This window comes from Lepidochelys kempii, chromosome 26 (genome assembly GCF_965140265.1).
Source record: "Lepidochelys kempii isolate rLepKem1 chromosome 26, rLepKem1.hap2, whole genome shotgun sequence".
Taxonomy (NCBI): Eukaryota; Metazoa; Chordata; order Testudines; family Cheloniidae; genus Lepidochelys; species Lepidochelys kempii.
Genome location: NC_133281.1, coordinates 732180 through 745496, shown reverse-complemented (window position 1 = coordinate 745496; position 13317 = coordinate 732180). Strand labels below are relative to the sequence as shown.

The following is a 13317-nucleotide window of genomic DNA, read 5'->3' as shown; positions in this document are numbered from 1 at the left end:
AAAGGGAGACCCTACTTCTGCTCTTGGTCCAGCAAACTCGAGGGCCCTTTTCCACGGGAGAGCGATTCCCAGGGAATATAAGAACACACCTCTGCCTGGTACAACGTACAGCGAGAGTAATTCACCAGTAGAACAAGTCACTGAGGGTCAGGGTGGATTCTCCCTCACTGACCATTTTTAAATGAAGACTGGCTGTTGCTCTAAAAGATCTGCTGCGGGAGTTATTTTGCAGCAGGTCTCTGGCGTGTGCTACCCAGGAGGTCAGACTAGATGATCACAGTGGTCCCTTCTGGATCTGGAATCTGTTACTCTGTGAGGGGATGGCTTTTCCCCGAGCTCTTGAGGGCAGAAGGATGGGCATCCCTCCTTGACGAACTTCAGGATTATTGGACAAAGAAACAGACAGATCCCAAATGAAGTGAGGTGTAAACTCAGAGGAGAAGGATGGTCTTGTGCTTAAGGCACTGTCCTGCCACTCAGGAAAGCAGATGGTCAGTTCTCTGCCACTGTCTCCCTGGACAGCCTCGTCCAAGTCACATAGTACTTCTGTCCCCCTCTGTTAAATGGGGATGATAAACCTTCCCTTTTCTATGTAGGTTCTAAATGCTTTAAGTCAAGAACTGTCTGTTACTATTTGCATGTGCAGGTCCCTGCCCAATGGGGCTCTGATCTCAGTCAAGTTTGTAGATGCTACTGGGGAACAAATAATTAACCACAGTGTTCATATAACATCTAGAATTTAGCTCATCTCATGATCCAGGTGTCCATGGATTCTGTCTCTCTTTCTCCACCACGGGTGGGAGGAGGAGTGGGCAGGGATGTATGGTGCAGGCCCCTTGTGAAACAATAATATGCAATCACTACTTCTATCTTTTCAATTTACAAGTGACTTTGATAGGAGCAGGATCCAGCCCTCGCAGCTTTAGCCAGGGCCTGTTAACTCCCCAGGAAGTTATTTTCCAATAAGCAGTCAAGGAAGATTTCCATCCAGCCTCCAAACGTTAATGAACTGTATGAAATGGACAAAGGAAGCCACAGGGTCTCGCCAGGGCATTCTCCTCCAAGTGCTTGGACTGAGAGCCAGGAGGCCTTCAGCCACATGTTCCAAGAACAGCTCAGAGCTGGGAGGTTAGTCGCACAGCTGAATTACCTCTATTCACACGTACCTCCCACATATTAGTTCACACCTGGAAACAGCTGTGTGGCGAGGGCAGTGTGTCATTCGCACACCTGTTAATGGGCTGAGGCAAACACTGGGGGGAGCTGAAGAGTTAAGCCAGTTAGCCCATATGAAAACCACAAATTGCCTTGTCCACGTGAGGATTTTCCCATGTGTTAACCCAGCTCTTCCCTAGTGAGGGCAAGCGTCCGTGTCACTGGAGCCCCGGAAACTCCCCGTTGTGCTGGGTGGTGCACAGACCCACTGGAAGAGTGGGGAGGGAGGGAGGCAGAGCAGGGCAGTGACTCGACCACAGTCACAGTCACAGAGCAGGGCAGGGTAGAGATGAGACCAGAGCCCAGAGCTCCTGAATCTCAGCCCAGTGCCCTGCGCCCTGGACTCCCCGATCCTCTTGCTCAGCGTCTGTCACTCAATCATTCCGTGTGACTTTTCCCTGCATTCCTCCTGTTCGCAGACTCACCCCCAAAAGGCTGGTTGTAAAAGATGTTTGCAGCAGAGCTAGATTCGCTGCAGGGTTTATGGCAGCAGAATTACCTGGTGGCACGAATTACCCCAGGGGCCAAGTGCACAGCAATTGTGCAAGGTGCCCCCTACACCAAGGGCCCAGAGCCAGCAGAAAAGTCCTAAAAGTAACTGACCCTTTGGTCAGTCTGCTGACTCAGCACGTCCCCTGTGCAGCCTCTACCAAGGCAGCTCACTGTACTTTAAAGCTGCCCTCCCTTGCTGGAGCCCACCTGGAGGGTGCCAACACCTATTGTTGGGTGGGGGCGAATCAAGCCAATTTCTACTTGTTTCAATCGAGAATGAGCTTGGTAGATAAGAAAACATCTCCAGCTGGCTTCATGGAAAGTCCCAGCCAGCAGCAGACCCGGACACAGGCTGCAGCCAGCAAAGCGCTGGCTGAGAGGGAATCTGGTGCCAGAGTCCTTCCCGGTTCCCATAGAATAACTGACCTGTGAACAGAGGTTTCACCTACACTGGGGCTGCCAGTGGACCTTCTACTCTCCTGTTCTGTCCACCGGCTTTCCTGGGTCTGGTCTCACTGCACTTTAATCCATTTTCGGGCCAGCCCCCACAGCCCTGGGACATGCATGCAGGTAGGTGTTTGAGGTGCAGGGTGAGTTCAGAACCAGCCTCACACCAGCAGGTGCACTCTGCTTTGTATCTTGTGGGAGGTGCAATCTGTGGGGTGGAACGTACAGGCCCCCTCTCACTTCCAGCACCTGCAGAATAGCTTCTAGTCTGACTTTACCCAAAGAAAGCAGTAGTGGCTTGAACACTAGCCTAGGCCTTAGGAGACCTGGGTTCTAGTCCTACCTCTACCAGTGACCTGCGCAAGTAATTTCCAATCTACATGCCTCAGTTTCCCCATCTGTAAAATGGGGTTAATGATACTGACTTCCTTTGTAAAGTGCTTTGAAGCCTACTGATGATAACCGTGAGGAATAGACAATAGCATCAGTGTCCTCAGACCATTACTAAACTTCCTGCTGGTTCGAGAGTGAATGCAGAGTGCTTTCCACTTGGTCAGAAGCTCTAGGAGTTACTTCTACAGCGTGCCCACAAAAGAGGGGAACTGTTGAGGAACATGACACCAAAGCTGAACATAGGAAAGCCCAAAGAGCAGCTGCTGCTCTCTGTGGCTTGAAGGGCCGGTGCTGTGGGGAGCCATCAGGCTCAGAAGGATTAGATTTTTATCAGTAAGTGTCAATAAACACTGATTTCACCGTACACAAACAACTGACCACAAACATTTCCATCAATAATAATCGAAATTCACAGCTAGGCAAAGTGAAGAAAATGCTGCACGAGAACTTGTTAGCGTTTACATGGTCTATTTACACATGATGTTGACAATTTGTGTTTTAATAGGTTTCAGCGTAGCAGCCCTGTTAGCCTGTATTCGCAAAAAGAAAAGGAGGACTTGTGGCACCTTAGAGACTAACCAATTTATTTGAGCATAAGCTTTCATGAGCTACAGCATCCGATGAAGTGAGCTGTAGCTCACGAAAGCTCATGCTCAAATAAATTGGTTAGTCTCTAAGGTGCCAGAAGACTTTTCTTTTTGTGTTTTTCTTTTTGTGTTTTAATAGTTATAAAGCGTTAGCTTTTTGAGTCTCAACATCTACTATCATTAAATAATTGTCTGACCCCCCCCATAATTTCCCACAACTGTGAAAATTTAAATGATAAAAATTGAAAAAACAAATCCTTAAAAATAAACATTGATGTTATCCATCAATACTGTATAAAAAGCAGTGAATTCTGCCAAGCCTATCTGTGAGCTAATTGTTGATAATATCTGCCCCCAGGGGTTGTCACATAGTTTCACACAAGCCATGTTTTGGTTCTTCCTGGGAAAAGGCTGCCATCTAAAGGCAGAGCAGCGCCCAGAGTGCCTCATGGAAGTTAAGATCTTTCGGCCACATCCCTTTCAACATCCCTCCTGAAAAGCAATTACCAGCTCTGCGTAAGCTTCCCCGCATGGCAGGACGCAGAACAGGGACTGTGCAATCCCCATGCTGGAAGGTGTGGCAGAGAGGAGACAAACCAAGCTTGCACACACACACACACACACACTCTCTCTCTCTCTCTCTGCCTGGCTTTGGCTGCCACATGCTTAGCCCCACCCCCACCAGCACTAAGACCAAGCGCCTCCATGGTGTTTCCTAATGATAGCTCCGTTTTCTCCTCTCTTTCTCGCCCACCCTTAACGGCCACGTCTCCCCGTCCTGTGCACAGACGGCTCCAATTGAGGGGAGAAGGCCATCACATCCCGTATCCAGGACCCTGCTGGAGTTCACCCTGCTTGCTTGTCAGGCCCCTGAGGAGGGCAGAGACAGGGGCCCGAGAGGTGCAGGCTAAGGTACGGGATGTGCTGTCCTGTGGTTATCAAATGGTATTGCAACCCACAGAGAAATGCACATGGGAGCCAGCTATGTACTCATCTCTTCATCACAGATATAATAGCAGAGACCAGAGGTCCTAGTCCCACTGGCCCCCGGGCATGCGCCTGGATAGGTCACCACCCCGCCCTGTGCCACCAACTCCCCTCGGGGTTAGTAACATTTACCTGCCTGAAGGGATGGCGTGAGGATTTAATGCGACTGTTTGAACAGCACTTGGAGATCTCCAGCTGGAAGGGAGAGAGAAAGGTGATGGATATTCCTGTACTGGCAGTGATTAATTGGTGCCAGGGCTTGGCAGGGCGGAGCCCTGGCACCTCTGGGCCTGGAGGTTCACAGCCCGGCAGTTCAGAGCCTGGCACATCTGGGCTTGCCACGTCAGTTATGAATGTAAAAAATTGCGTGAGACCCAGCCCCTCTTTCATTACAAATTAAGCACTGTGTACTGGTAACACATATTCAGAAGCTGGCACTTGGCTGGCTCCCAGGAATGGGTTGCATGGACACTGTGGGGCAGGGCAACCCCACAATGCCTGAGGGACTCGGGTGAAACAAGTTACTTGTTATCTGGGCCAAACAGGATTCCCAGGCGTTGTGTCTCTTAACCCCATGATGCCATGGGGGAGGGAGCATGCCCTTCAAGGACAAAGGGGACTCTTCAGACTCCGAGACTCCTCGCTGGGCACTTGTGAGAGCTGTCTGACTTTGAACAGTCACTAGCCCCCCGGCTGCTCAGAAGGTGTTCAGTAACAGGACCGAGTCTTTTCCTGCAGCCCATAGCCCAGCTCCACTGCCCCTGCACAGGGCCCAGAGCAAACTGGGGAGCAAGGCAACATGGGCTCTGGCGTGGACCAACATCCAGCAGCACCAAGGCCCTGTCTGCACTCCGAAGTTAAGTCGGCCTAACTTACATCGGCATACGGCCCCCGCAGTTATTCAATCTCGTGTGTGCACACTTGCTCCTGGTGTCGGCAGTGCGGGTACTCCCCATGTAGCGACGGTACTGTCAGCGTGGGGCATTGTGGGATTGCCCCTGACAGTCAGTAACAGTCGCCGGATGCAACGCGGTGTCTACACTGACACTGTGTCGACCTAACTGCATCGACTGTGACTCTCCGCCGCTTGGGGAGGTGGAGTTACCAAATTTGCTAGAGAGGCACTTACGTCGTCTGGAGCCAAATTTAAGTGAAGACACTTCCACAGCTAGGTTGATGCAAGGCAGCTTACGTCAACCTAACCCTGTAGTGCAGACCTGGCCTAAAATAACACTCTGGGGCTGCAAGGAAATTGATGCTGGCCTGGGGTCCCGGGCTACACAGTGAGTTCAGATCACCGGAGGCCTGGACAAAGCCTGGCTTGGGCATCTCCTAGCTGGTATGAATTTTGACTGGGCCAACACGCTGTTTTCTGCATTTGACAGCATTTCTGAACACAACCTCAGTCTGTTCCCAGCCTGGTTTTCCCCTGCTGCCCGTTTCCTACCGCTCAGCTTTCAAGCAGCCTTACTCCAGGGGCAGGAAGAGGAATGTGTAATGCTATATTAATCTGTGACTCCCCTGATGCATCCTGTAGGCCTGCAGGCTTTACCGCCTCCTACTTAAGGAGAAAGGAATTCAGCAGGTCAGCTCTTTGAGAGGCAGAACCAAATTCCAGTGCTAAGGTGTTAATGGGGAAAAATACTGAAAGGGTTCGTACGTTTTTATTAATATGGGAGGGGGGAGCAGTGCTGGGCTCTGACCTTATTTAAGTCAACAGGAAACAAGTCCCAGCACCTGAAATCTAAGGGGGCTCCAGTTTAGTTTTTTTTTTTTTTTTTTTTAATAAAAAGAAAAATCCGAAGAACAAAATCTACCCCCAGGAGCAGAGGAGCCCAGCAGCCCCAGCGGTTCAGCAGCAGAAAAGCCCAGGCTGAGCTGGTGTACTGCAACTGACTCACCCCCCAGCGGTCCATTATCAGCCCATAGCTGGGAGGCTGGGGGCTTTCAGAGGGTGCTCTGCAACTCGCTCTGCCGTGGTTCTTTGCAGGAGTGTGAGGTGCTGGGAACTTGCAGAGGCTCAGCACCCTGCAGGAGCAGGCCCCTGCATTTATTGATTTCAGGCCAAGGTCCAACTCTTTGCTAGGAGGTTGGGTACGAGACATTGGCTGGGGAGGGGTCCCAGAGTTGCTGTAGGTTGGGATTAACTTTCAAGTTCACTCTGCCTGTTAGCTCTTTGTTTCTAATAGAAGGGGGCAAACAATTCTTAGTAAATAATGCATCTGGGAACCTGAGCCCACTTCTCTGTTTGTCAGTTACCCACAAAGAGACTGTGGGCCAGCCCCCACTGCTGTAAATCACTCCACTAAGGTCAGTGCAGCTATATTAAGCGATACCAGCTGAGGATCAAGCCCTCTGAATGTTGCAAAATGTTCTCTATTTGAAACTATGTGCCTGATGCAGAAATACCCTGCCGATGGGACAGGCACAAAGCAGTCACTATTTGTTATCCCTGGTGGATGACTGGTCAGCTACGTCACATCGTAGTTTTTCTCCAAATGGACACAACTAAAACCTTACCAGCAGGAGCCAGGAAAGTGAAAGGGATTTCAAGATGGCTGCAGGAACTTTCCCAGCACATGCCTTCATGTGAACACACTTTTACATGAGCGTTCAAAGACTCTTGCTTTCTGGGAATGTTTTTGCAAACAAACAAAATCAATTGTATGAACATTCATGGCAAACAAGAGTGTGAATGCCATTTAACAGAGGTGTGGGTGTAGCTGAGGACTTCAGTACTTTCTTTCCACAACTTGCCCAACCCTAGTTACTAATTTGTGCTTTTAAGTGAACAGTCAATGGATCCAGAAGCTCTTGTGATGGGCATGTTTCTGAAGTGCTGGTAGGACAGGGCCATGTCTACACTTTGGGCACTACAGAAACACTGCTATGGTTCCTATACGGATGGAGGGGTCTTTCCATCGCTGTAGGTAATCCACCTCTTCAAGAGACAGTAGCTAGGTCAACAGAAGAATTCTTCCATCAACCTACCCACTTCTAGGTCGACCTAACCAGAGCACTCAGGGGTGTGAATGTTTTTCACTCCCCTGAGCACTGTAGCTATGTTGAGGTAACTTTTAAGTGCGGGCCAAGCCTAGATCCTTTCTGCAACCCACAGAAAAGGATTCACAAATGCTTGGAACCGGAGTTGACATCATTTATTGTAACAAAGTCACTTTACTGATTACCGTGATTAGCATAATGATATTTATATTGTGTCGGCGATCATGTTAGAAATGGTTAGAGAGGGACAGTTCTCATCAGCACTGCCCAGGGGAGGGTGCTGAGTTTTAAATCCTGTGTTTATCTGAAACTATTTTTGGACATTTCTAAAGCTATGTCTACACCTAGCACTTTTGTCGGTGAAAAAAAGCACACCCTTCTGACCGACATAAGTTACACCGACAGAAGCAGCAGCCCAGAGAAGCTCTCCTGCCAACGTAGCTACCGCCGCTCATTGGGGATGGTTTAATTATGCCTACCGGAGAGCTCTCTCCTGCCAGCATAGAGCAGGTACACGGGAGACCTTAGAATGGCGCAGCTGCAGCAGTACAGCCGAGAGGCTGTAAGGTCTCCCGCGTAGACATGGCCTAACCTATATGGGAAAGCTGAGCAGAATCGGTTTGTTTGGAAAGACCTTCTTTCCTAGCCCTTGAAAACAGCACTGATTTTAAAAGAAGAAGTTGGGAAGTGCTGAGTCTGGGCTGACCCAAAGCAGTGGCAATCTGTAATGACGGGGGTTACCGCGGAAAGCACATGGGGACAGCACTACACTGGGGATTCCAAGAGGCACAGAACAAGTCCTCCTACGTTCTCAGAAGACGAGAGCACAGCTCTGCTGAGTTACCGTAGCCTTTCAAGACAGTGATTTCACAGCCTTCCTTCAAAGTAAAGGACTTTTCCAAGAGATAAAGTTGGGTCAAAACCCCGAAAAAGCCAGAAAATTGGAGACTGTGCTCCACAAATCCCTGCTGTTCCCCCATGTCCTGCCCCTTGCACTCACCCATCAGGTGGGACTCTCAGTGTACCTGGGAACTCACTTGGGCTGCCCAGCTTGCCTCGACTGTGGGTGGAGTGGTGGGTTCCCTATGGGGATGTGACAGCAGACTAAGAGCCTCTTCCCCCTTCCCCCCAAACATTTACCAGCCATGGCTGGACCTTGCAGTGCGTGTCATGCCCCACATGCTGATGTCCAGACAGATTGCGCTGGTGCAGCTGCACCAGGGCCCCCCTGAGAGATGGTGTCTCCCCCCCACACTCCTTGTCACACATTGTCACCGGGTCAGGTTTGTCACCCAAACATGGCATCACTCTGCCCTTTTCCACCTAGTGTTAAACTGAGGGCTAAGATACTCTAATTCACAGCAGCAGGGACGATCCAGCTCCCTGTTCTCCAAGGAGCCACCCTCCCTCCTGCCAAGGAAGGCTCAGGAGATCGGAAACTCTGTGGAAGCCCCTGCTGCATTGGGACAGGGATGGCGAAACGGGTCAGTCCCATCCCTGCTGAACGAAAGCACCAGAATGCTCACTCTTTTCCCTAGCCGAGCAGCCCCCGTGTTGGCAGGGGCTGGGATCCTAGCTGCGAATGGACAGGGAGAAATGGACACAATTCCACCCCCCTGCTCCCCACTCTTTTCAGCAATCAGAGTTAACGGGCCAGTGCCTCTCTCTCTGCAAGTGCTCCGTGCTCTAATTTTTACAGACACGCTGAGGATGTTACTCCTTGATTCCAGACTGCGCTCATTTCCTGCCCTAGAGAGTGGAAATTAAATGATAATTGGAGGATTCTGGGCAGTACAGTTTCTGGTGTGGAAAGTAACATAATATTATATAACCCGCAGTGAGAGGAGAAACCCAGGCTGGCTGGGCAAGGGCTCTCCCTCAGCACTGAGCAGAACATAAAGTGCTTTGTTTGCCAAAGGTAACTGCACTTGAGCAGCTATAATGAATGGCAAATTTATCTTCAGATGAACCCTGGACACACAGGGAATAAATCACTGGAATTATTCCCCTGGCTGCCACGAACTCCCTTCAAAAGCAGCTCAGGAAAACCAAGTGATCCTGTCCCTTCCAAGTGAAGCTAGAGGCACCAGAAGAAGAGAGCTGCAAGCCCTTTTTAAATACATTGTCTTCATTTTTTAATATTTTCTTTCCTACTGACCTTTGAAATACTTTTAGGATCCAGAACTGGAGAGCTAAACACCTGGTCCTCTATTTGTTTTAAAAGTTTTAAGCAACAAACCAAAGATTAGTTTCAGAGTAACAGCCGTGTTAGTCTGTATTAGCAAAAAGAACAGGAGGACTTGTGGCACCTTAGAGACTAACCAATTTATTTGAGCATGAGCTTTCGTGAGCGACAGCTCAATCCCCCAACTAACTAAACTTTGCATCCGATGAAGTGAGCTGTAGCTCACGAAAGCTTATGCTCTAATAAATTGGTTAGTCTCTAAGGTGCCACAAGTACTCCAAAGATTAGTGTAACTCAATCCACACAAGTCCATGGAATATCAAATAGATCTGCTGTCCAATAGAATCAAACAATCAGTTTGCCTCTGCTTTGTCCAAACAACCTGGAAGTCTGTTTAACTTACAATAAAATTCTTGATCAGAAATGTTGCCCCGTACAAAACTCCAGCCCCAGGTCCAGGTTTACAGCCCTTACCTGAAATGAACAGGATTTGTTTTTCTAAATACGTGTAACCTGCTGCACTGAGGCTGCTTTGTGGCATGAGTGAAGCAAGCCCATCCAGCCTCAAATTTCAGCGCTGCTAGGAAAACAGGGTGTTCTTGACAGGTTTATTTTCACTCCTTCCCCAGGTTAGCCCAGGTTTAGATGTGTGGCCTGGGCTATTACTCTAAAATGGTTCCATGAGACTTAGGAATGCGAAGAAAGGTCCATTAGAACAGAGGCAGCAGCCGTCCCTTTCACGTCACTGTCAATAGTGGTAGACGGGTCCCAGATATCAATACTAGGCTCCGGTCTAAGAGAATCAGAACCACCAGGAAGGAGCACAGCCCGGAGGAGAACATTTACATGCTTAGAGGCTGATCCTGCTAGTGTCTAAGACACTGAACTTCGGCAGAACGCTTGCTGCAGAGAGGGGACACTCAGAGAGAAGAGTTGCTCGCAAAGTGGTAGCTGGGGCAAGTTCTAAAGGGAGAACTTGCTTCCCTTCTCTTCCCCCCTCTGTGGCTGGAGGAGGGGCGGCTACCCTGGAGCAGAGTTCAGGTGATTCGTGCTACCACTTCTGGAGGGAGCTCTTCTTCGGACTGGAGCTGCATCTCCCTCAGGCCAGCCTCTGCTCTGCTAGGAAAGGGGGGAACCCAGGGGTTAGTAGGGACAGGGTCAGCACCAGTGAGTCTTACCTTGGGGCTTGGAAGCCTCTGTGGCATTGGGAGTGGTCATCGCAATGCAGACGTCGTCCTGGGGGAACTGGTCGCACTTGAGCATTTCTGGCCAGTAGAAGCCAAAGAACTGCATGACGGGCTCGCAGGAGTCACGCACGGCCTCGCAGAGCCAGCGGCAGGGGTAGATGGGCCGGTCCAGGCACACGGGGGCAAACAGGGAGCAGAGGAAGACCTGGGTGCCAATATGGCAGTTCTTGTTGAGCAAGGGCACCCAGCTGCTGGCCTGCTGTTTCACCTCGGCCATGGTCTCGTGGTCCAGCAGGTTGGGCAGGACCATTTTGTCATAGCCCACGCTGTGACAGAGGCGCAGGTCCGCTGGGATGGCCACGCACTGCGGGGGTTTGGTGTAAAATCGCCCACTTTGGTAAGAGCCTATGTCGGACTGGAAACTCACATAGTCATATTCATTTGCATCACTGCAAGCAAAGAGTCCGGCTGCCAAGGCCAGCAGAGCCCCGGCTCCGCTCCAGCTGGGGCCTCCTGAACTGTGGACTCTGCCCATTCTTTAAGCTGAATGAAATCAAGTTCCAGGAGCTTTCTGCTTCCTTTCCCCTCCTGGGTTGGAGGTCTGCAGAGAAATCCTCCCGCCCGGTGCTAGGCAGAGGTCTGCCCTCCTTCCCTTGCCTCTGAGTGCCTGAGCAAAGGAAGCAGCCTCTCTCGCCTGGTGGCTGTGCCTGGAGCACCTACTCTGGAGGCAGCCAGACTGAGAATGGCCAGAGCTCTTGTTGGAGAGAGTTTCTGAGCCTCACACACCAGCCAATCAGCACTGAGCTGCTCCTAGTGCACTCATTTACAAGTGTCAGTCACAGACTCAATTAGCCAATCACCTCCCTAGCACGGGCTCATTTGGGTATAAGCTAGATACAGGTCAACTCCCCTTAAAACAAAACCCAAAGCTGCACAACAGAGTGAACTGCATCTTCCCTGCAGGAAGCAGCAAACTTCTCGGATGCCAGCTAATGGAGACAGCTCATGTTTTACCTTCAGAGTCGCACACGCTGACTCACAAATCAACCAAGTCTTAGTTCCCTACAGCTCCAGGCAAGCGAGCAACATGTCTGAGAGGCTTTCTGAGTGCCGTGAAACCTGCAGAGCACAAGCCCAGGAACTTTTTGCTCCTTACAGAGTCTGCTGTGCTGCCCAGTGGAGGAGTTCTCTTGTCAGAGCTTCCTGAAAGGGTGAAGATATGGCAGTTCTGCAGTTAGCATTGTCCAGCAGCCCAGAGAACAGTCCACTTGTTCTTGCAGTTTGAAACCAGCACTGGCTTCCCTGCTGTCCTCCCCCAAATAATTACTGCTGGATGGGACGCAGGGTGTTAGAGAGGCAAACATTAAAAACACACATTAGCTCATCGGAGCTACTTGTATAAATCTGACAAGCCTGTCGCTCAAACATACATTTGAGTCCAATTTGTTACCTAAGTCAGCAATTCTCTGGGGCTGTTCAACTTCAGAGCACCTAGCCCGGATCAGTAAATGGTCCAACACCTTGCAGCGCAGGGCAGCTTTATTCCCCCGTTCCTGAGGGCTGATAAGTCTCCCCTCAGGAGAGAAATCATTCGGAGGAAGCTGATTGCTAGAAGGTTCCCAAAGGCTTCAGTCATGGAGGGGAAAGGAGAGGTGGCTCTACACCTGGTCCAGCTGGGTTCACAAGCCCCTGGGCTTGGGCTTTGTGGAATAAACAATTCCAAGCAGTTTTCTGTTTTGCAGCAATTCCCTTTGTCCCCCGACAATGGCTCCACGCGCTGTTTCCTTGGTTTTGTGCAGGAGGGGTTAATTCAGAAGTAGTTTTATATTTGCCAGCCACCTCCAGAGAAATACGGGGTCAGAATCGGAAAGGCCAGTGTCATGGGGTCACCGGGCGATGCTCTGGAGCTGCTCCCTTGGAAGCCAGGCAGGACTCTCGAGGAGCCTCTTCTCTGGGAGCAGACTGTCTCCAGGGCAAGCTCACACAGCGTCGACCTTCCTGGATCTGACCTCAGAGCATTCAGCCTCCCCTGCCCCTCCGTGCGCTTCCCGCAGCACGTCCGCACAGGCCAGGCTCCTGGGGAAGCCAGAGGGCCCTGCACCTCAATTCCACAGTCAGACGTGACTTTCAGCCAGCCAGTAAAACAGAAGGTTTATTAGACAACAGGAACATGGTCTAAAACAGAGCTTGTAGGTGCAGAGAACGGGACCCCTCAGTCAGAACCATCTTGGGGGGCAGGGAGGCCAGAGCCCCATCTGGGCCTCCCTCCATTTCCCCAGCCAGCTCCAAACTGAAACTCTCCCGCCCCTCCTCTGGCCTTTGTCTCTTTCCCGGACCAGGAGGCCACCTGATCTCTTTGTTCTCCAACACCTTCAGTTGGCACCTTGCAGGGGAGGGGCCCAGGCCACCAGTTGCCAGGAGACAGGGTGTTGGCCATTCTCTGTGCAGACACCATCACACTGGCCCTCTAGGGCTCTACAACAATCACACACCCTTATCCCACCACCTAGATACTTAAGAAATGCCTAGGGGAAACTGAGGCACCCACACAGTAGTCAGAGAAAACATTAAGAACATTCCCACTTCGTCACAGCCAGTCAGATGTGTTAATTTGTGCGACTCTTTCTATTGACTCTGCCAAGCTGTGCTGCAGTGAGACAGAATCACTGGGGGGCAGGTTTTTTAAACCAATGAGAGAGTTAGGGATCTATGCACATGAGGCACCTAGTCTGCATCTTGAGGCACCTAGATATCTTTAAAAATCTGGCCCTAACTGTACAAGGCCATGTGCCCCATGCCATTAGGGAATCTAGGGTCTATT

At 50.6% G+C, this 13317-nt stretch overlaps 1 protein-coding gene across 1 annotated transcript in view; it reads right to left on the bottom strand.

The window, feature by feature from the left end:
* The window catches only part of SFRP1 (secreted frizzled related protein 1), a 52995-nt gene extending 41777 nt beyond the window's left edge, over positions 1 to 11218 (bottom strand). The window contains exon 1 of the mRNA XM_073325158.1: positions 10488 to 11218. Within this exon, the coding sequence (XP_073181259.1) occupies positions 10488 to 11031 (544 nt within the window). The 5' untranslated portion in view covers positions 11032 to 11218. The remainder of the gene's footprint in view (positions 1 to 10487) is intronic.
* Between the last annotated feature and the right edge of the window lie 2099 nt (positions 11219 to 13317).